The sequence below is a fragment of the Heptranchias perlo genome, chromosome 27, assembly GCF_035084215.1.
Source record: "Heptranchias perlo isolate sHepPer1 chromosome 27, sHepPer1.hap1, whole genome shotgun sequence".
NCBI classification, from domain to species: Eukaryota; Metazoa; Chordata; class Chondrichthyes; order Hexanchiformes; family Hexanchidae; genus Heptranchias; species Heptranchias perlo.
This window is the reverse complement of record NC_090351.1, coordinates 27,758,360-27,778,896: the sequence shown is the minus strand read 5'-3', so window position 1 is coordinate 27,778,896 and position 20,537 is coordinate 27,758,360. Positions and strand designations below refer to the sequence as shown.

General features: G+C 43.4%; 1 protein-coding gene across 3 annotated transcripts in view; it reads left to right on the top strand.

The window, feature by feature from the left end:
- LOC137344485 (sushi, von Willebrand factor type A, EGF and pentraxin domain-containing protein 1-like) overlaps nt 1-20,537 on the top strand; it is a 128,089-nt gene that overhangs the window by 90,885 nt on the left and 16,667 nt on the right. For all 3 annotated transcript variants that reach the window (XM_068007492.1, XM_068007491.1, XM_068007490.1), the window contains 5 exons: nt 4,494-4,679; nt 8,485-8,575; nt 9,917-9,990; nt 15,848-16,033; nt 18,146-18,337. In XM_068007492.1, the coding sequence (XP_067863593.1) occupies nt 4,494-4,679; nt 8,485-8,575; nt 9,917-9,990; nt 15,848-16,033; nt 18,146-18,337 (729 nt within the window). The remainder of the gene's footprint in view (nt 1-4,493; nt 4,680-8,484; nt 8,576-9,916; nt 9,991-15,847; nt 16,034-18,145; nt 18,338-20,537) is intronic.

Below are 20,537 nucleotides of genomic sequence, written 5' to 3'. Positions count from 1 at the left end.
AATTATAAAAAAGCATCTCCAACTGCACGAATCTGAATTTTTAATTTCCCAACCTGCCATCTCTGTTGTCCCCCTTTGAGACTGTCATGCAATTACCATGCTCTGGGATAAAAGTAGTGTGGGGCTAAGGTGGCTGAAGGCTTTTCCACCTGTGGTGGGATGAAGTGAGGGTCGGGGGCAGGACAGAGTTGGGGGACCAAATGCTGCCAGAGCAGAGGTAAAGCAAGGTGACTGATAAGGTAGGATAGAGCGATGTCATGGGGGCACTTAACCAGAGTGAGGATTTTAAATTCAAGGAATGGGGGGCGGATAGCCAATATGGGTCAGTAAGGGTGGGCTGGTATTAGGCATGTATTTTGAATGAATTGGTATTCATGGAGGGAGGAGAATGGGAGACCAGCAAGGAGGATGTTGGAAATATTGAGTCAATTGTAACAAAGGTGTGCAAAAGGGTCTCGGCAGTAGTGGAGCTGCAGTGGGGGTGGAGGCAGGAGATGTTGTGGAGGTGGAAATGAGCAGACTTGGTGATTGATAAGATGTGAGATTTGAAACTCAAATTTTGATCAAACAGGCTGCAAATGTTTTCAACAGTCTGACTTAGCCAGAACAAATGGCTGGAGAGGGCGATGGAGTCAATGGGAAACAAGCAGAACATATGACAGGACCTGAAAACATTGGCATTCGTCTTCTCAGTGTTGATTTGGATGAAATTATTACTCATGCATGAATTAATGTCAGTCAGGCAGACTCACAACACAGAAGTGTTTTTTCATAATTCATTCTGGGGATGTGGGCGTCGCTATCAATCCCTACTTCCCCTGAGAAGGTGGTAGTGGACTGTCTTCTTGAATCACAGGAGTGATTTGATACAACTGAGTGACTTGCTAGGCCATTTCAGAGGGCAGTTCAGAGTCTGGTACCTGTATCTTAGTGTTGGTTCATCACTACCATATGGGCAATTATCTGACACTTCCACTGATTGAAGGCTTGTTGGAGAGTTCTGCAGTATGGTACTGGCGTCACAAAATTGAGGCACCAGCAGAGGACATGCAGGCGTTGAATGCTGCCTCACCCATTGGGCACAGGTAGAACCCTGTTGGCTTCATATTTTTCATGGGCTGCTTAGTGCTTTTTTTTATCTTATTAACATGTGAATTCTTGGCCTGTTTTTCATTCCCATGGTGACAACTAATAAGGCAGGTTGAAAACTAAACCAACAGGTCTATTAATTGAGTTTTTTTCCCAAAAACTGTCCATAAAAAAAAACATAAATGGCACTTGGATTTATCGTGATAATGCCAACCACATGAGATGATGTGTTGAACCTGAGGTCATTATGCCTCAGCAGCTGCTCAATATCAAGATGCAGTTTGATCTTTGTTATTTCCTTGCTGTGCCCACCGAATTAAGTTGTAACTAAATCGATTCATGTTTTTGTAATGAGGAAAGAAATCTGTACATCAGTTTACTTATTTCATTCATACTTAATTTCCAGTTAATTTTTGTGGCAGTACTTAAATAAGCAGATGGTAATTCCAATATAACCTATGAAATTGTAGCTGTTGTGCAATTCTATGTAAAGTACTTTTAGGTTCCTGAATCTATGACTAAAAGTAAATAACCATGAAAAATCAGACTGAAGCGTTTAACCTATTTGGTCGAGCAAGGCATTTGAAAGGGGCAGAGTTCTTCTGTGTGCTATGCATGATGAAATGATGGTCCTGTTTATGAAGAGTAGTTTAACGATTCCCTTGCAATAATATAAAGAGGAAGTCTTCCCCCCCACCCCCGGTTTCTGTTTTCTTTCTACTTCCTCCTTTCCGTGCCAAGCAGCTGGCTGGCTGGATGTTAATGAGGCTTAGCCATTAAAATGGAATGGGCCTCCCACTATGGTACCCAGGTAGTCAGCCCGTACGTCCCGCCAGCTTTCCACTTGGAAGTTAAAATTCCCCCTAATAATAGTTTTTTTTATATGTGGCCTGAAGCTAGAGCCCCTTAAATTGTGGGGTATTGGAGTGAATCTTGTACTTGCGTTGCAAATAAACTGCAGAATTCAGAAAACCTGATATTTTAATTGTATAGTAGTTTTTCATCTTAATAAATTTCTGTGAATTGCATTTAAAAACATCTGAAATCCTGATCTGGAACGTTGGCTTCACATGCCAAATTTTCCTAGGTTAGAGTACTGACTCATTGGTGTGGCAGGAAAAACTGTACTAAGATTCTGAAAGAAAACTGCAACACAACTTTAAGTAGCTGTCAAAAAGCCTTCTGGTCCAACATGACGAAAGTCACACAGAAACAATCAATTGCAAACAGATGCACCGAAACAAGCAATGCAGTTTTGACAGTAAGGACCCAGCTGACCAGAATAGATGTTTCTAGTGGCTCCTGTTTTATAAATGTTGTCAGGTGTTCTAGCAGGATGGCAACCAGAGTGAGAGGGCTCCCCTGCCTCCATTTCATCTTTCGTATCTGGAGGAATCTCATCAATGAGAGTACAGAATAACAAGAATTAATATGAGGCCTCTCACCAGTAAGTTTCCCTTCATACTTAATAGTGCAATTATATCATTGTAGTGTCTGTGCGCTTATTATGGCCGCCTTTACTGGAGTTGATGAGGCACTTACTTTGCCCAGCCAGATCAAATCATTAAATTTTTTCCTGCACTGCGTTGCTGATTTTGGGGTTGTGGAAGTGGCAGCTTCAGCTACCTCCCTCCACTGCAGCCCAAAATGGTCTCTTTCCCAGCGTGCCAAACAGTCCTGCTCTTATAGCTTCCATTAATATATCTGCATCTACTTCACTGAAATCAAAAGCACTCTTCCGTATGTCTTCCGAGTGCCATGACTTCTTGTCCCCTCTCCAATGCTGTAATGGCCCGGCCTTTAAATCCTGTAAGCTTATCAGTTTTCATTCCCCCTCCCCCAACCACTTACGCTCAATCACCGGCAGTTCTCCAGTGCACATTAGCTGACCCTGGGAAATCAGCTGGAATCAGCAGTAGCATCAATGGGCAAGTGAAAGTGCCTGTCCACTGCAATTATGCAGATGTGAGCATGCATTGGGAAATTTTTTATGAACTTCTCCATTCAGCTTTACAGTCGCAGATTGCCCTCAAAGTTATGATGGGGAGATTGTACATGGCCGGCAGAAGGAATGGTTTCATGGGGTTAATTGCCAATTGCGTTTTTTTAATCTTATTATACTGTCGACTCTCGGCTTGTTTTCCATTCCCATGACAAATAATTCCACAGCTAATGAAGGATCTGAGCTTACAGTTCTATTATTTGAGGGTTTTTTTCTGTAGTCTGTTATTTCTGTTGAACTATAAATTCATAGTAATGATGATAATCTCGTGATACTATAGTTATTTTTGTATTAAACCAGATGTCATTGTCTCAGCAGTTGCTGAAGATGCATTTTTTTTCTTGTACAACTTCCCATCTTCCTACCACCATTCACCCTTCCCCTAATTTGAGTTGTAACTAAATAGATGCAGGATTTTGTGATAGGCAAAAGAAAACTCTAAATCTGTTCAATAACACATCATGGCCTGTTAACTTGAGGCAATTATTTAAATAAGGACCCAGTGGAGCAGAGTTCCCTGTTAATATTCCTGGGCGAATTGGATCACCTGGGTGCAATGCATTGAGGAAAATTGGGCGGGGGGTACTGGGCAGGGAATTACATGTCCATCAGAGACCACACCCAATTTTCTGCCCATTAATTTAAATAGATGGAAAATCAGTCAAGTCCTCTTATGGGCATGTGCTCCTCCCCGCCCAATTTTCCTCTCTACGTTGTGTCCATGTGCTCCAATTTGACCAGGCGCAGGAAGAGTAAAATTCGTTCAGTAAGTTCAATGTAACCTATGAAATTGTAGCTGTTGTGTGATTCCATGTAAAGTACTTTTGGTTTCCTGAATCTGAATATGCTTTTCAATACACAATAAATAACCTTGAATACCTGGCTGACAGCTATCTTTTTGATCAAGCAAGGCATCTGAATTTAGACAATGAGGGGCAGGTTTTCTCTTTGTTATCTGCAACAAAATCGTGAATCTATTTAGAATGAACGAGTTTGTGATTTTGTTATGTACAAAGTACAGAGGAAATCTTCCCCCAGTGTTTGTATTTTTCTCCTTTCGCTGCAAATAATGATAATTCCTCAAACAAAAGCAGAAAATACTGGAAACACTCAGCCGTGGGAAAAGGAAAATAGTTAATGTTTCAGGTATAACCCTTCATCAGAACTGTTTCTGTCTCTCCCCTCCCCATTCCCGTGTCCTCTCAAAAAAAAACATATCCAACTGAGATGAGATGTTGGTGTGAGTAAGAAAGAGCCGAGAGAGGAATATCCAGGCCCTACTCTGTGCTGCAGTATATCATTTCACCAGAATGCTGTGCCACTGAGATGTATGTTTTGAATCCCTGAATTTTTTGATTTGACAGTTTGTCCAGGACATTACCTGAATTTAATTTTTCTTCAGCTATCACATGTGCTGATCTTCCACCTATTACTAATGGGAGAGCTCCATCACCACCCTATGGAGAGCACTGGAAATATGGGATGGTGGCAAAATATTCATGTAATGATGAATATTCATTGATTGGTGCAAAAGAACTTGTTTGTACACCAACTGGACAGTGGAACAAGGACCCACCAACATGCAAAGGTAAGTTTTTGTTTAAAATATTGCACGTATACAACCTCCCGTCGCGAATGCTGGTTTCTTCTGATTTTCTGAGCACCAATTTTTTATCAGAAAGCTGTTTCCAAAAGAAATTAAATAGGCATGTAACAGTTGTTCTACCTCTTTTTTTGCTTTACTTAATGCAAGTGCTTTTTCCTATCACAACTGTCTTCGCAAATATCCATTGGCTCCCTGTCCCTTAACACACTGAACTCAAAATTCCATTCCTCATTTGTAAATCCCTACATGGTATTGCTGTTCCTGATCCCCACAACCTCCTGTAGCCCTATATTCCAGTTTGCAACGTACAGTCCTCTGTCTCCAGTCTCCTATTGTAAACAATGTTACAACACCAAGTTATAGTCCAACAGTTGGACTATAACTTGGTGTTGGACTATAACTTGGACTATAACTTGGTGTTGTAAAATTGTTTACAATTGTCAACCCCAGTCCATCACTGGCATCTCCACATCCAGTCTCCTATGCATTGTTCTCCCTTCCTCTGCTTCTGTTTTGGTGTGGAACCTTTAGCCGTCTCAGTTCTACTCCTGGGAACTCCCTGCCTAAAACTTTCTGCGTTGTTGTTTCTTTTGTCACCCCTCCTCAAAATCCGTCTTTTTCAACCAGACATCTCATCTTCTCCCCTAATTCTTTCATTGCTGCTCAATGTGGACCCTCTCTAATGTGAAGCACCTTGTGATATTTTATACTGTTACGATACAGTAAAATGTTATTATTTAAAGTGGAGGCATAGCAGTATGCTCTTGCACATTTGTGCCTTATTTTCTGTTAAAGCTTATTTTATGTGTTATAAATTTTGACTTTTTTCTCTTCACATTGTACTTCCCTTAAATCAGTGTCTTTTAACTCAAATTATGAAATAGCTGTAATTTATTTTAAATGCTAAGTTGCTGTGTTATTTGCATTGCTTAATTCAACAGTTTTTAGCAATTAAAATAATATTGAATGATCACATGTATACTGTATTTTTTTATGTTTCTTGCTGCTTTGTGGATTTTTTTATCTATTGTGCTGCATGTGTGTGAGAGCTCCCAGTCCCTCTAATGTTTCATAGTCCCAGAATTACTCTCCTGCATAAAAATAATCTGAGTCAAGGGAAGGAATGCCATGGGAGATCTGCTAGTTTAAATCTGTGGGAAACAGTGGGAACTGGATTGATACAGCGCGAGCTCACTTTCAACAGGATACTTGCAGCCAACAGAAGAGATTTCAGTCCCATCAGACTGGGCCTGATTTGAAACTGGATCATGAAGGTTGAGAGGAAACATGTGTTACCTTTTTCTTGCCTGTCCCGTCCCAACCCAAATCCACTTGTAACATTGCTGAACTTTTGAATATCTTCCAGCTGTCAGAAAATCCTCGACCACGGCCTTCGGAAGAGGGGAGTGGGGGGAGGGGAAAGGGAAAGGAGGAGAGAGTGGAAAGGGTAAGGGGGGGGAGGGAGAGAAAAGGAAGCTAAAATTCTGGAGTATAAAGGCATCGACAACTAATTGCAAATTTGGCACTGAGTAGAATTCTTTGAAGCTGGTCACTTGCTTATTGTTCAGATAGCGTGTGACCAGCTGGTCACTCGTTTAATGTTTAGATAGCATGTGACCAGCTTCAAAGAATTCTACTCAGCGTCTGCTCGTGCTCACTTGTGAGTGGTAAATTACTGGGTGACAACCCAACTATATGGCTAACAGGACCCACCGAAGCGACAGTGTCTGCGCTGGTGCATGGCTGTATGTCCCGTGACGGAGCACCCTCAGAAGGAATGAGGTCCTCTGAGGAATCGATGTCTTCCATCTTGCCACATTCTTGAACTGGTGAAGGCCCTGAAAGCGATATTAATTATTCATCGACAAAGTGACAATCTTTCCAATCACCATACTGTGGTCTGTCACAGTTCGGTCATTGATGAAATAAATTCATCATATGTGTGAAAGATGTTAAAGTTCTGTCACCAGCCATTTGCGAGTTCCCAGTCTCTCCATCTCTGATGGATAGGGATGCAACTGTCTCACTTATTTCCATGGCCTCTTCATCAGCATCTGTTAGCTGCACTATTTGTGGTGATCCACCTTCAGGCCTCGTCCTCTCCCTTGCGTTTTGCACTCTCTTCTCTTACAAGGGGAGGAAGAACAGACCCGTGAATGACTGAAGGTACCATATTCACTTGATGGATGCGTTGCTTTGGGTGAGGCTGACTATCAGACAGATGCATCACATTGCATCAGGATTAGGATGAGTGGCAGTGGTGGGTGCATAATTGGGGAAGTGAAGAAGTACATAGAAAGTGAAGGATGGTTAATGCTGAAACTTAAGTGGGTGTGAGGCGTGATGTGACGGAGCAGGCCAACACTGAGTGAGATGGTGGGTGTGGCACAACACAGGATGTAGGTGAATCAGCAAATGTACTCACTTTTCCTAACCTGATTAGGTCATTAAAACGCTTTCTGCACTGAAGCCAAGTCCTGGGCACCGTGCTCCTGCTGACCTCTCCTGCCATTTCCAGCCACGCCTTCTTGGTGGCAGAACCAGGTTTCTTCCTCCGATCACTTGGGTACAAGGCCTCCCTTCTGCTTCTCACAGCACCCAGCAGTACTTCAAGGGATGCGTCTGAGAACCTGGGTGCTGCCTTTCCTCTAAGACGCTCCTTAAAACCTACCTCTTTGACCAAGCTTTTGGTCATCTGTCCTAATACCTCCTTATGTGGCTTGGTGTGAAATTTTGTTTGATAACGTTCCTGTGAAACGCCTTGGGATGTTTTACTACGTTAAAGGCAAGTTGTTGTTATATACTTCTGGTTTTCCCAAGTGATTAACCACCCACTGAGTTCCCCGCTCCAGGTAAAAGTCATGCCACAGATCAACTAGAATATTATTAAAATCAGTATGTCTTGTTATCTTTGCATTCTAAAGTCCTTTGTCAACAGTCCGAATGGGATTTTAAGTGTTAATTAGGGTAGAACAGGTTTGAACCTATCATGTTTTTAATTGGATTCGACCATTAATATGTAGTTCCATGTTCAGGCCACCGGGTGGCTTTGCAAACAGTACAATTGCTTGTCTCTTATCCACCCTGGCAGCCATCCTAGTAGAGGTGGGTTTTTAGACTTGGTGCAAAAATGTTTAATAAAGTTGTAGTCCCGATTTTTTTTTTTAAAACATCCCCCTCTCCTACACCCCTCCTCTTCCCCTCCCCTTCTCTCCTCTCTCTCTCCTTCCCCCCCCCCCCACCTTGCTCTTCCTCCCTCTGCACCCACCCCTTTTAATCTGCCTCTCTCCCTTTCCGCGTTCCCTTGTTCCTCCCTTCATATCTGCCTCCTCCTGTGTCCCACATAGGTCCAATTATCCCTTGTTCTTTAACCCTGGTTGACATGAATACTGCACTCAATCTCGACACCCATGTGCAATGCTTGACAAATCTTTTTAACTTTTTTGTACTTCCCAGTAGACATTGGCATATTCATTTCTTTCTTGATTCTCTTCACTCCAAAAGAGTTTTTAACAACTGAAATTGAGTACTTTTCAATGACCGAATGAGAAAAGAGAACCCTTACCACTTTAAAGTTATACACTATCAGATTTCATCATGCCCTAGCTTTGCCACACACACAGACACACACACGTAAATATTTTTGCTAACATTTTAAAAATGAATTCCAGAATTGCGAGAATCTGGTAATCGTTTAATATATTAATGCTAAATTCCTGTGAATTACATTTGAAAAAAATTACCTGAACTGCTGGTATTTTGTAATATTTCTGTTTTTTCTATGTAGCAATGAACTGTGGTAATCCAGGAGAGATTCTGAATGGTTATTACGAGACACCAAATACTACAAGCAACGTTATTTTTTATTGTGAAGAAGGGTGAGTTGTCTTTACTCAGATTGCTGAATAGTTTTGGTGAAGGTTTATATTTTTAACTTTGTGAATAAGGTGAGAGCAGTCCGCAGTATCTCCATGTTGGCCTAAGATGACCAATACCATTTGTCTACAATTCTGAAGACAGCCATCCATGTGGCCATTACGTGAGGCTTGTAACTTAATGTGAAGCAGTGGGTAGTAGTTTTATACATTCTACTCACATTATTAACATAATTGTCCAATTAGTGCTAAGTAATATGCCATTTATGCTGTGAACTTTCACCCACTGACCAGCAGTAGGTTGAGGGTATCCAAACTCCTTTGAGAACAATTACAATATTTAATTTATGATTGATCTATAGATCTGCAATCTGGGTTCAACATGGGAGGTTTGTTTCTGCTGGTTCCTCAAAACCTCAAGGAAGTTATACTAAACCTATATAAATCAGTTGTTAGGCCTCACCTGGAGTAAAGAGTTCAATTCTGGGCACCACACTCAAGGAAGAATGTCAAGGCCTTGGAGAGGGTGCAGAGGAGATTTACTAGAATGATACCAGAGATGAGGGACTTCAGGTATGTGAAGACACTAGAGAAGCTGGGATTGTCTCTTTAGAGCAGGGAAGTTTAAGGGGAGATTTAATAGAATTGTTCAAAATTATGAAGGGTTTTGACAGGGTGGATAGGGAGAAACTGTTTCCACTGACAAGAGGGTCAGTAGCCAGAGGACACAGATTTAAGATAATTGGCAAAAGAATCAGAGGGGAGATGAGAATTTTTTTATGCAGTGAGTTGTTATAATGTGGAATGCATTGTCTGAAAGGGTGTTGGCAGCAGATTCAATAGTAACTTTCAAAAGGGAATTGGATATATGCTTGAAAAGAAAAAAATCGCAGGGTTATGGGGAAAGAGAAGGGGGCTGAGATTAATTGGATAGTTCTTTCAAAGAGCCAGCAGAGGCACGAAGGGCTGAATGGCCTCTTGCTGTGCTGTATGATTCTATGAAAACTGTGATTCGGCACTGTGAGCCAAGAAGCACCAATATCCTTCCTGTAAGACTAACAGACCTGAATTACATTCGGTCTTTGATATGATTTCTGACCAACACTTTGTACAATAATAGTAGAATATGTTTTGATTTTCAATGTGCCCCTGTGCTAATGTAACCCAGAACCCTTATTAGCTTTTTGTTACTATACCAAAGCAATGTGTGGATAGTTAATAGTGCAGCCCTTCGATTTCTTTCCTCTGCAAGATGCTGTTCTATTGTTGCATTTAACTTTCAGTTCACTTGTCAGGTTGTTTTTTGCTTTGATTTTATACAGTGGCATGTTTTTGTTTCTCCAGGTACCAGATGGTGGGTCGGAACTATCGATTGTGTACAGCTGATGGTTGGGATGGCCAGGTCCCAACCTGTGAATGTAAGGTTTCCATGTTCCTTTAAATGTCTGGCTTCATGTTCTGTGCCAAATAATTATGTCAAGTTCTATAATACTATATCATGTTTTATAAAGTACCCCATTTAGCTTTACAGTGAATGATTGTTGACAGAATTATAATGGTGAGTTTTTTTTTATTCATTCATGGGATGTGGGTGTCGCTGGCAAGGCCAGCATTTGTTGCCTATCCCTAATTGCCCTTGAGAAGGTGGTGGTGAGCCGCCTTGAATCATTGCAGTCCGGGTGGTGAACGTACTCCCACAGTGCTGTTAGGTAGGGAGTTCCAGGATTTTAATCCAGTGGCGATGAAGGAACGGCGATATATTTCCAAGTCAGGATGATGTGTAACTTGGAGGGGAATGTGCAGGTAGTGGTGTTCCCATGCACCTGCTGCCCTTTTCCTTCTAGGTGGTAGAAGTCGCGGGTTTGGGAGGTGCTGTCGAAGAAACCTTGGCACCGGTGGTGGAGGGAGCGAATGTTTAAGGTGGGGTGCCAATCAAGGGAGCTGATTTGCCCTGGATGGTGTCAAGCTTCTTGTGTTGTTGGAGTTGCACTCATCCAGGCAAGTGGAGAGTATTCCATCACACTCCTGACTTGTGCCTTGTAGATGGTGGAAAGGCTTTGGGGGTCAGGAGGTGAGTCACTCGCTGCAGAATACCCAGCCTCTGACCTGCTGTTGTAGCCATAGTATTTATGTGGCTGGTCCAGTTAAGATTCTGGTCAATGGTGACCCCCAGGATGTAGAAAGTGGGGGATTCGGCAATGGGTAATGCCGTTGAATATCAAGGGGAGGTGGTTAGACTTTCTCTTGTTGGAGATGGTCATGGCCTGGCACTTGTGTGGCGCGAATGTTACTTGCCACTTATCAGCCCAAGCCTGGATGTTGTCCAGGTCTTCATGCATGGGGGCATGTCCTGCTTCATTATTTGAGGGGTTTCGAATGGAATTGAACACTGTGCAATCATCAGCGAACATCCCCATTTCTGACCATATGATGGAGGCAAGGATCAGATCGGCAGCCCGTTTTACAGCCCCCCCCCCACCCCCGATTTTACATTCCATTGACTTCAGTGGAAAGTAAAATCAGACTGGATTTAAAATGGGTGGCTGATACGATCTTGTCAGTTTCGCGCCAGGTTATGTTAAAAATACCTCCCAATTATTCTCCCATCAACAATCTTCAGATTATTAAAAAGTAAGCACAGTTTCAATAACATTCATGTTATTGTGCCTGAATTACCATGTTCCTACACTTTTGCAGTCTGACCTGCTTCCCGAGGCACCATGTGTTCCAGTTTTACCTAGCACCAGTTAGGTTAGAGGTGTTCTACATCAACATGCAACAAATGGTTCCCTTCCTAGGCACGAGGGTACAATATACTCTTAGATTGGAAACTAAAAATATTAAAATCTAGGCAGTGATTACTAAGTCAGGATGATGTGTGGCTTGGAGGTGATGATATTCCCACAACATTGTTGCTCTTGTCCTTCTTGGTATAGAAGTCGCATGGGAGGGCAGTGCTGTTGAGGTAGCCTTGGTGAGTTGTTTGCTGTGCATCTGTAGATTGTACATACTCCAGCCACAGTGCACCGGTGATGGAAGGGGTGGATATTGAGTTCAGTGGCAAGAATACCAATCAAGTCCTGGATGGTGTTCAGCTTCTTGAATGTTGTTGTGGCTGCACCCAACCAGGCAAGTGGTGACTATTCCATTACACTGCTGACTTAAGCCTTGTAGATGGTGAAAAGGCTTTCAGGTGTTAGGAGGTAGTTCGTATGTCGTAGCATACTCAAGTTCTGTCTTGCTTTTGTAGCCACAGTGTTGATAAAGCTGGTCCAGTTCAGCTTCGTTCAATGGTGACCCCCGCCCCCACCCTGGTGGGGGACTCGACAAAGGTAATGCCATTGATAGTCGAGGGGAGGTAGCTGGGCTTTCTCTTTTTTGAGATAGTCATTATCTGGCACTTATGTGGCATGAATGTTACCTGCCACTTGTCAGCTCAAGGCTGGTATGGGTCAGAAGTTGTGAATAGAGCTGAACACTATGGAATCATCAGTAAACAGATTCACTCCTGACCTTACGACAGAGAGAAGGTCATTAATGAAGTAGCTGAAGATGGTTGGGCTGAAGACACTTCCCTGAGTCACTCCTGCAGTGCTGTCCTGGGGCTGTGATGACTGGCCTCTGACAACCGTGACCGTCTTCCTTTGCATCAGATAAGACTCCAGGTATTGGAGGGTTTTCCTTTGACCCCTATTGGCAGTAATGCTTTTGCTTTGATGGTCTATAATCTGCATATGGTTTCTAATCCATGTGGCTGGAGCAATTATATATAATAGATTGCTAATACAATTGAAACATTTTGTTTTCACACCATCAATTATTGTAGAATTATTATGCTGCATGACCTTGTTGATTTTAACTTCTGGTTTTATTCTGTGAAAACTGCGCTGATGTTTAAAAGTTTTCCCCATTCATCAAGCTGACTAGAGTACTAAAGGCATTACCTTTGTCGAGTCCCCCACCTGGGAATAGTTGGATGCATTGGTGATCATCTTCCAAAATTCTATAGACTCTGGAACAGTTCCTACAGATTGGAGGGTGGCAAATGTAACCCCACTATTTTAAGAAAAGGAGGGAGAGAAAATACAGGGAATTACAGACCAGTTAGCCTAACATCAGTAGTAGGGAAAATGCTAGAGTCTATTATAAAAGATATGATAACAGAACACTTGGAGGGCATTAACGGGATTGGACAAAGTCAACATAGGTTTATGAAAGTGAAATCATGCTTAACAAATCTACTGGAGTTTTTTTAGGCTGTAACTAGTAGAATAGATAGGGGAGAACCAGTGGATGTGGTGTATTTGGATTTTCAGAAGTCTTTTGATAAGGTCCCACACAAGATGTTAATGTGCAAAATTAAAGCACATGGGATTGGGGGAATATAATGGCATGGATTGAGAATTGGTTGACAGACAGGAAACAGAGAGTAGGAATAAACGGGTCTTATTCCGGGTGGCAGGCAGTGACTAGTGGGGTACCGCAGGGATCAGTGCTTGGGCCCCAGCTATTCACAATATATATCAATGATTTGGATGAGGGAACTAAATGTAACATTTCCAAGTTTGCAGACGACACAAAGCTGGGGTAGAATGTGAGCTGTGAGGAGGATGCAAAGACGCTCCAATGTGATTTAGACAAGTTGGGTGAGTGGGCAAGAACATGGCAGATGCAGTATAATGTGGATAAATGTGAGGTTATCCACTTTGGTTGTAAAAATAAAGACAGATTATTATCTGAATGGTGATAGATTGGGGAAAGGGGAGGTGCAACGAGACCTGGGTGTCCTTGTACACCAGTCGCTGAAAGCAAGCATTCAGGTGCAGCATGCAGTTAGGAAGGCGAATGGTATGTTGGCCTTCATTGCAAGAGGATTTGAATACAGGAGCTGGGGCCCAAGCACTGATCCCTGCGGTACCCCACTAGTCACTTCCTGCCACCCGGAAAAAGACCCATTTATTCCTACTCTCTGTTTCCTGTCTGTCAACCAATTCTCAATCCATGCCAGTATATTCCCCCAATCCCATGTGCTTTAATTTTGCACATTAACATCTTGTGTGGGACCTTATCAAAAGACTTACTGCAGTTGTACAGGGCCTTGGTGAGACCAGATCTGGAGTATTGTGTGCAGTTTTGGTCTCCTTATCTGAGGAAGGATGTCCTTGCCATGGAGGGAGTGCAACGGAGGTTTACCAGACTGATTCTTGGGATGGCAGGACTGACGTATGAGGAGAGATTGGGTCGACTAGGCCTATATTCACTAGGGTTTCGAAGAATGAGAGATGATCTCATCGAAACATATAAAATTCTAACAGGACTAGACAAACTATATGCAGGGAGGATGTTCCCGATGGCTGGGGAGTCCAGAATCAGGGGTCACAGTCTCAGGACATGGGGTATGCCATATAGGACGGAGATGAGGAGAAATGTCTTCACTTAGGGTGGTGAACCTGTGGAATTCTCTACCACAGAAGGCAGTGGAGGCCAAGTCATTAGATGTATTCAAGAAAGAGATGGATATATTTCTTAATGCAAAAGGGATCAAGGGATATGGAGAAAAAGCAGGAACAGGGTACTGAGTTAGACAATCAGCCATGATCATTTTGAATGGCAGAGCAGGCCCGAAGGGTTGAATGGCCTACTCTTGCTCCTCTTTTCTATGTTCTATGTTTCTGACTTGTGTTAATTCTGAACTATCTAATTATTGTAGTGCCACAAATATTCTAGAGGATTTTGTAATTGCTGTAGAAGATAGTACTTGATAAACAGACTGAAAACAAACACATTGCTTGGACCAGATGGCATGTATCCAAGGGTGCTGAAGATTACTAGGAAATTTATGAAAATGATGGAAATTTATTGGACTTTGGCAATTATCATGAAAGAGTCATTGGGTATTGGAGGAGTTCCACAGGAATGAAAATGACTAAAATATTAACTGTAGTAAAATGGAGATAAATCTGATTTGGGCAATTACAAGTACATTAACCTAACATCAGTAGCAGGTAATGTAATATAACTCATAAAGAAGAAGGCCAGAGGATACATATAAAAGTAGCCTAATAAGACTTAGGCAGCATGGATTTAGAAGGGGAAAGCCTTGCTTGACAAACATTTTCAACTTTTCTGAAGATGTTATGAATAAAGTAGATGCTGTACTACCCTTGAGAGATTACTAAAAGCTAAAATCCAAGGAAGCCAAAGTTGAACATGGAATGGATTTCCAAATTAGATGATGAAAAAAATGAGTACTTGTGCGAGGTGTAATGTCAAACTTGGCGAGATGTTGAGTTGAGTGCCACAGAGGTCAGTGCATTGAGCCTGATTGTTACTGTACATAAAATGACCTGGATCCAGAAATCAAGTGTAAACTTGTTAAATTTGTAGGTGACCCTAAAATAGGGAGTGTAGTGAGAATGGGTGGTGGGGGGGGGGGCTGTAAATGTTTTACAGAAAGATGTTGATTAGTTGAGCAAATGGCATTAAATTTAATATTGCTAATTGCAAAGTATTGTATATTAGCATAAAGAGTGAATAACATAGTTATTACAATGAAATGAATAGCATTAGCACAGTGAGCCTTTGGAAGGAACAGGGAGTGATAGTAAACTCGTCAGTATTAGCAACATGGAGAAGCATTTAAAAACACAAATATAATGTTGGGATACATAGCCAGAAATTCAAGGTACGTCAAGCCTGTAGGACAAGAGGACATATATTTAAAGTAATAAAAGTAGATTTAGAATCTTTATTCAAGAAATGATAAATGTTTGGAACAATTTAGTTGACAAAGCAGTGAAGTCAGACACTAGAAGAGTTCAAAATACAACTGAGTGTTTTTTCTTTTTCCCCCTTGATTTATTTCTTATGTAATGGAGTTAAGGACTTGTTTGTTTGTTTATATCCAACTCCTCCCCCATCCACCATGTATAGTTCTACAGGAAATATATCGTCATTCCTTCATCGTCGCTGGGTCAAAATCCTGGAACTCCCTACCTAACAGCACTGTGAGAGTACGTTCACCACACAGACTGCAGCGATTCAAGAAGGCGGCTCACCACCACCTTCTCTAGTGCAATTAGGGATGGACAATAAATACTGGCCTTGCCATGACACCCACATCCCATGAACTAATTTTTAAAAAAATAATGCATTAACAAGCATAGTTATTTCCATGAAAATGGGAACAAGAGTAGTGGGCCACATGGACTTTCTTTCAGTATCATAAGTACAGTTAGTTGCTGAGTGGAGACTAAAGCATTGCTCTCTTGTCAGTTGTTGGATGTCATTCTCCTGAACTGCTCACAAATGGTCGCATAGTCACAGGATTTGGACCGACATACAAACTTCAGGAGACCATCACCTACAGCTGTAATGAAGGTTATGAAATGGTTGGCAGGAGTGTCATTGAATGTAATGAGAATAACACATTTGTACCACCACCACCTACCTGCAGACCATGTGAGTAACCATCTCTTAAACTTGAGGATGGAACCAAAAGATGTAGTGGGAACATTTTGTAAATCTATTGAAACAATGTAAACGTCTGAATGGTGCGATGATTTTTTCCCATTGGCACATTGATTTTTTTTTCTTATTCTAAAAAATGAAATTAGAATACTCTTCAATGACCCAATGAGCAAAGGAAACTTAATGCTTCAATGCCATACATTGGTCCCTTTTATCATGTCTTAATTTTGTGGTCGCAAACACATATATAGAGGTAAATTTCCCCCCGAGTGGAATTCTGGCAGGCAGAACGCTCGAGCAGCCACCCAGTAATTGTGGCAGGAGGCCCAGTCTGTTTTGAAGGCCAGATCTGGGCTGCCGTAGTATCAGGCTGTCCAGTTGGCCTCCGAGCTGCAGAAGGTAAGTCCATTGAGATGGGGGTGGAGGGGCGATGTTGTTTGGAGGGAGGGAGCCGGAATGGCAGCAGCACCGGCTGGATTTGTGAAACCTGGAGGAGCACTCCCACTCAGGCCAGTTCAGTCCAAAAATGGCAATCAGGGTCTGATTTCCATTTTCAGTGGGCCTAGCGCCTGACTCCTGGGACTGCTCTAGCTACTCAGCAATAGGTCCCGGTGAACGTTGCTGTGGCCACAGTAATGGCGGTAACGGGGCTGTAAGTTGTTGCTCACCATTTGCAGGATGATACCGCCTTATTTTGACTGGACAGAAGGGCTGAAAAATCAGCCCAGTCATTTCATGCTGGAATACATGGTGAATTGGTGGGTAAAAGTTTCCCTCGTGTATTACAAGTACAGAAACATTTTGGCCCAAAGTTTAATGTCATAAATGATCCTGAACCATTTGATGTCCAGGAACACATTGCAACAGTGCTGTAGTTTGTCACCAGCAGATGAGCAAATAGCACTTCCACTATTTGAAGGCTAGGTGGAGAGGTCAGTAATATATTGTAGGCTTCCCAGGACTAGCACATCGGTAGATGAGAAGGTAGGCACATAGGTCAGCAGATCTATCTTCTTGGAACAACAACTATCCATGTAGTATCCACCAGATGCTCAGTATGATGTTAGGAAGCATGGACAGCTGTTTCTCTGAGATGGTACACTCACCATGTTCATAGATGGTATTTGTAGATCTCCCCGACGTCGCCCAAAGTTAGTTGGAGGATTTATGAGAATAGGAGATTTATGTCAAGTAGACTGACTTAAAAGTAATGCGGATGGTTGTGGGACCTGATAGCGCAGGTAAGGTGGCCCAGGTTCTGGCAGTACTGAGATGAGGGTCAAACAGTATTGTTTGGGAAGGGGTCTGGAGTCACTGGAGAGGGAGGTTCTAGAAACATTGGGATAGTGAATCACTGGGAGAGGGATGCCAGGATCCGGGGGTATAGGGAGGGAAGTCTCTGGGTCTGGGGTCTGGAAGCAATGCAAATGGGGTTGAGCGGTTTGTGAGAAGTGAGAGGGACTCTTGGGATCAGGAGGGTTTTAAGATCTAGGAATATTGGAGGAGCAGAATTTAACGGCCTTGTGGGGAAGGGGCAGGGAGGACCTGGGGAATGAGTCCCAAATTGCCATTGGCCCCTTTTGGAACAGCAGATCTCAACTCCTTACCATGTTCCCACTTGCTAACTCCCCTGAGCTGTCTGCAGCCCTTTTGTGCCCTCAGGTACCACCTCCCCCCACTCCACCACCACCACTTCCACATTACAGTACTTAACCGCAAATTTTATGCTTCTTCAAATTAATGGATGCAAAATCATGGGCACAGTTTCCAGCGTCCGTCAAGAGCACAGAAGTGGAACATTTAGTGCACTGTTGGTGAGTTTGCCAACTTATACAGTCTTTCATAAACGTAAATTTCCAATAACAAACAAAACTTACCTCATAAAATGTGGACGGAGGAGGGAGGAGTGAATGTTAAACGTTCGTTCACTAATATTGCCAAAAGTAATTTCTAAGCTCAGAATACTTGTGAGCACTGAATCTGTGTAAACCATCTATGATTGTGAACTGTATGACACCTCGTATTCATGCTTCACACTTAGTTTTATTTTTGCACACTTGTTAGATTTAGCCAATCACAATTTTGGTTTCTTTATATTTAAAGGTTCCTGTGGCAAGCTTCCACAATTGGAAAATGGTTCACCAAGGGCAGAATTAATTTCTCGAACCTCATTTGATGTGGGTACTGAGGTTACTTACAGTTGTTATATAGGCTACACACTGAAGGAAGGAAGTTCAAGATCTGCTACCTGCAAAATTGATACAACTTGGACACCATTACAGGTCATTTGTGAACGTAAGTAATAAGGGTAACTTTATTTTCCCTACTAATTCTTTCACTTTGTGCATCCTGTCCTAACACTCTGTGCTGGAGTAAAGTTTTCTCAGTGCAAGCAATCTCCAGTACCTCACCCAAGAGGCCGTTCTTAGAGTTTGAACAATGAGTGTTGGCATGGAACTTAACCCTAGGATCCATCGTAACTGACCCCTGATTGTTTCTCCAATTAGAGTACACAAACTTTAAGCTGGAACTACTGGATAGTGATCAGGAGTGAGAACCATTTTCTTTTCTTCATTCACCTGGAGATGCTGAGGCCAATTTGATGAGGAGGTTATCTTTTATTTAAAAAAATTAAAATTCCACATTATGTATGCCTTTTGTTCACAAAATGGCACAAGTTTGTAATTTGGAACACAAGTCTGAAAATGTAAACTATATATAATTTTTAAATGAATATAAATTGTGATTTGTTGCTAATGTTTGGCAGAATATTTCCAGATGTCATCTGATCATTCAATTGCTTAGATATTAATGAGTGTGAATTGCTAAATTTAGTCATCAAGATGATATTAATGATCCATAGTTAAATCATGCTCATCCTCTCTTCTCTTCCTCTTCCATTCTCCTTTTATGATCCAACTAAATCTGTGTCTGTGCCCTACTGAATTACTTGTGTTAATGCAGCTCATCTGTTGCATTAATTTGCTGATTAAGTTGAGTGAAAATAATAGAAGTTGAGTCTGGAGGTGACAAAAGCATGGAGAAAGATTTCAGTGGTGGTGGGGCTGAGGTAGAGGCAAGTAATATATGGAAGTGGAAATAAGTGGTCTTTGTGATGGATAAGATATGGGGCTCGATTTTGGGATCTTGTTTCCGGCGGGTTCCCAGCGGGGCGGCCCCGAAAATCCCGATATCCGGTCACGTGACCGGATCGCGCCGAAATCCCGGCCACTTCCGGGTACCGCGCTGACGTGCGGGGCTGCGCGCGCAAGCCCCGCTGGTGGGAATCCCGCAGGCAATTAAAGCCAGCGGGGTTCCACTTGAGAGTACTTACCTTGCTCGTTGTGGTCAGTTAATGAGCTGAAGCAGCTGTCAAAAGAGGAAATGTGGGATTTTCGGTTCAAGGCAGTGAGTTTCCCACACTGGGGGAAACAGTCCCTCCTCAACCAGGCGTGTTGCAGCCAGCAGCCTGTGGCAGGTGCCAAGGTGCGCTCCATGGGGGAGAGCCCTCACCCACGCAGGAGGCCACCGCGTCACATAGGGCAACCCCTGCCCTCCACCACCCCCCGCCAAGCCAGAGGACAGACCGACACGAAACCGCAGCCCCAGTCCGAGGAAACACCCACCTACCCTGCACAACCCCTCAGACCAACACCTGCCAGATGGGTGGTGCGTTGACATCGTCGGAGGACGAACAGGATGACCAGCCCCAGCAGCCTCGCAGTCCACGCCGTCCGCCTCGGAGACGTGGGGCCCCCCAACACGGTGCGGTGGCACACCCACCTGCACAGCAGGAGGGAGGGCAACCGCAGAGAGAGATGCGTCGCAGGAGGCTCTACCCTCCGCACAGGGTGTACAGAGCCAGGCTCAGCTTCATGGACCTCTCCGAGGAGCAGTGCATAGGTCGGCTCAGAGTCAATCGCCAGGTAGTCGCCGACATCTGCAGCCTCCTTAACGACGAGCTGCTCCCTGATGGACCAAGCAGCATCTTCCTACCTGTCGCCATCAAAGTCACCACTGCCCTCAACTTCTTCGCATCCGGTTCCTTCCAGGGTGCCACCGGGGACATCACCGGGGTCTGTCAGTCCTCTGCACACAAGTGCATAAGGCAGGTCACCGATGGGTTGTTCCGCAGGGCCTCGCACTACATCAACTTCGCCATGGATGAGCGCAGCCAGATGGAGAGGGCGGTTGGATTCCATGCCATGGCCGGCTTCCCACGGGTGCAGGGTGTAATCGACTGCACCCACATCGCAATACGGGCACCTCCGCATGAGCCAGGGCTGTTCATCAACAGGAAGGGGTGTCACTCCATGAACGCCCAGCTCATCTGTGACCACCGCCAGAGATTCCTACACGTGTGCGCCAGATACCCCGGCAGCTGCCACGATGCCTTCGTCCTCAGGGAGTCCGCCGTCCCGCCCATCCTGCAGGCACCCAACGCCGGCAACGGCTGGCTCCTCGGCGACAAGGGGTATCCCCTACACACGTGGCT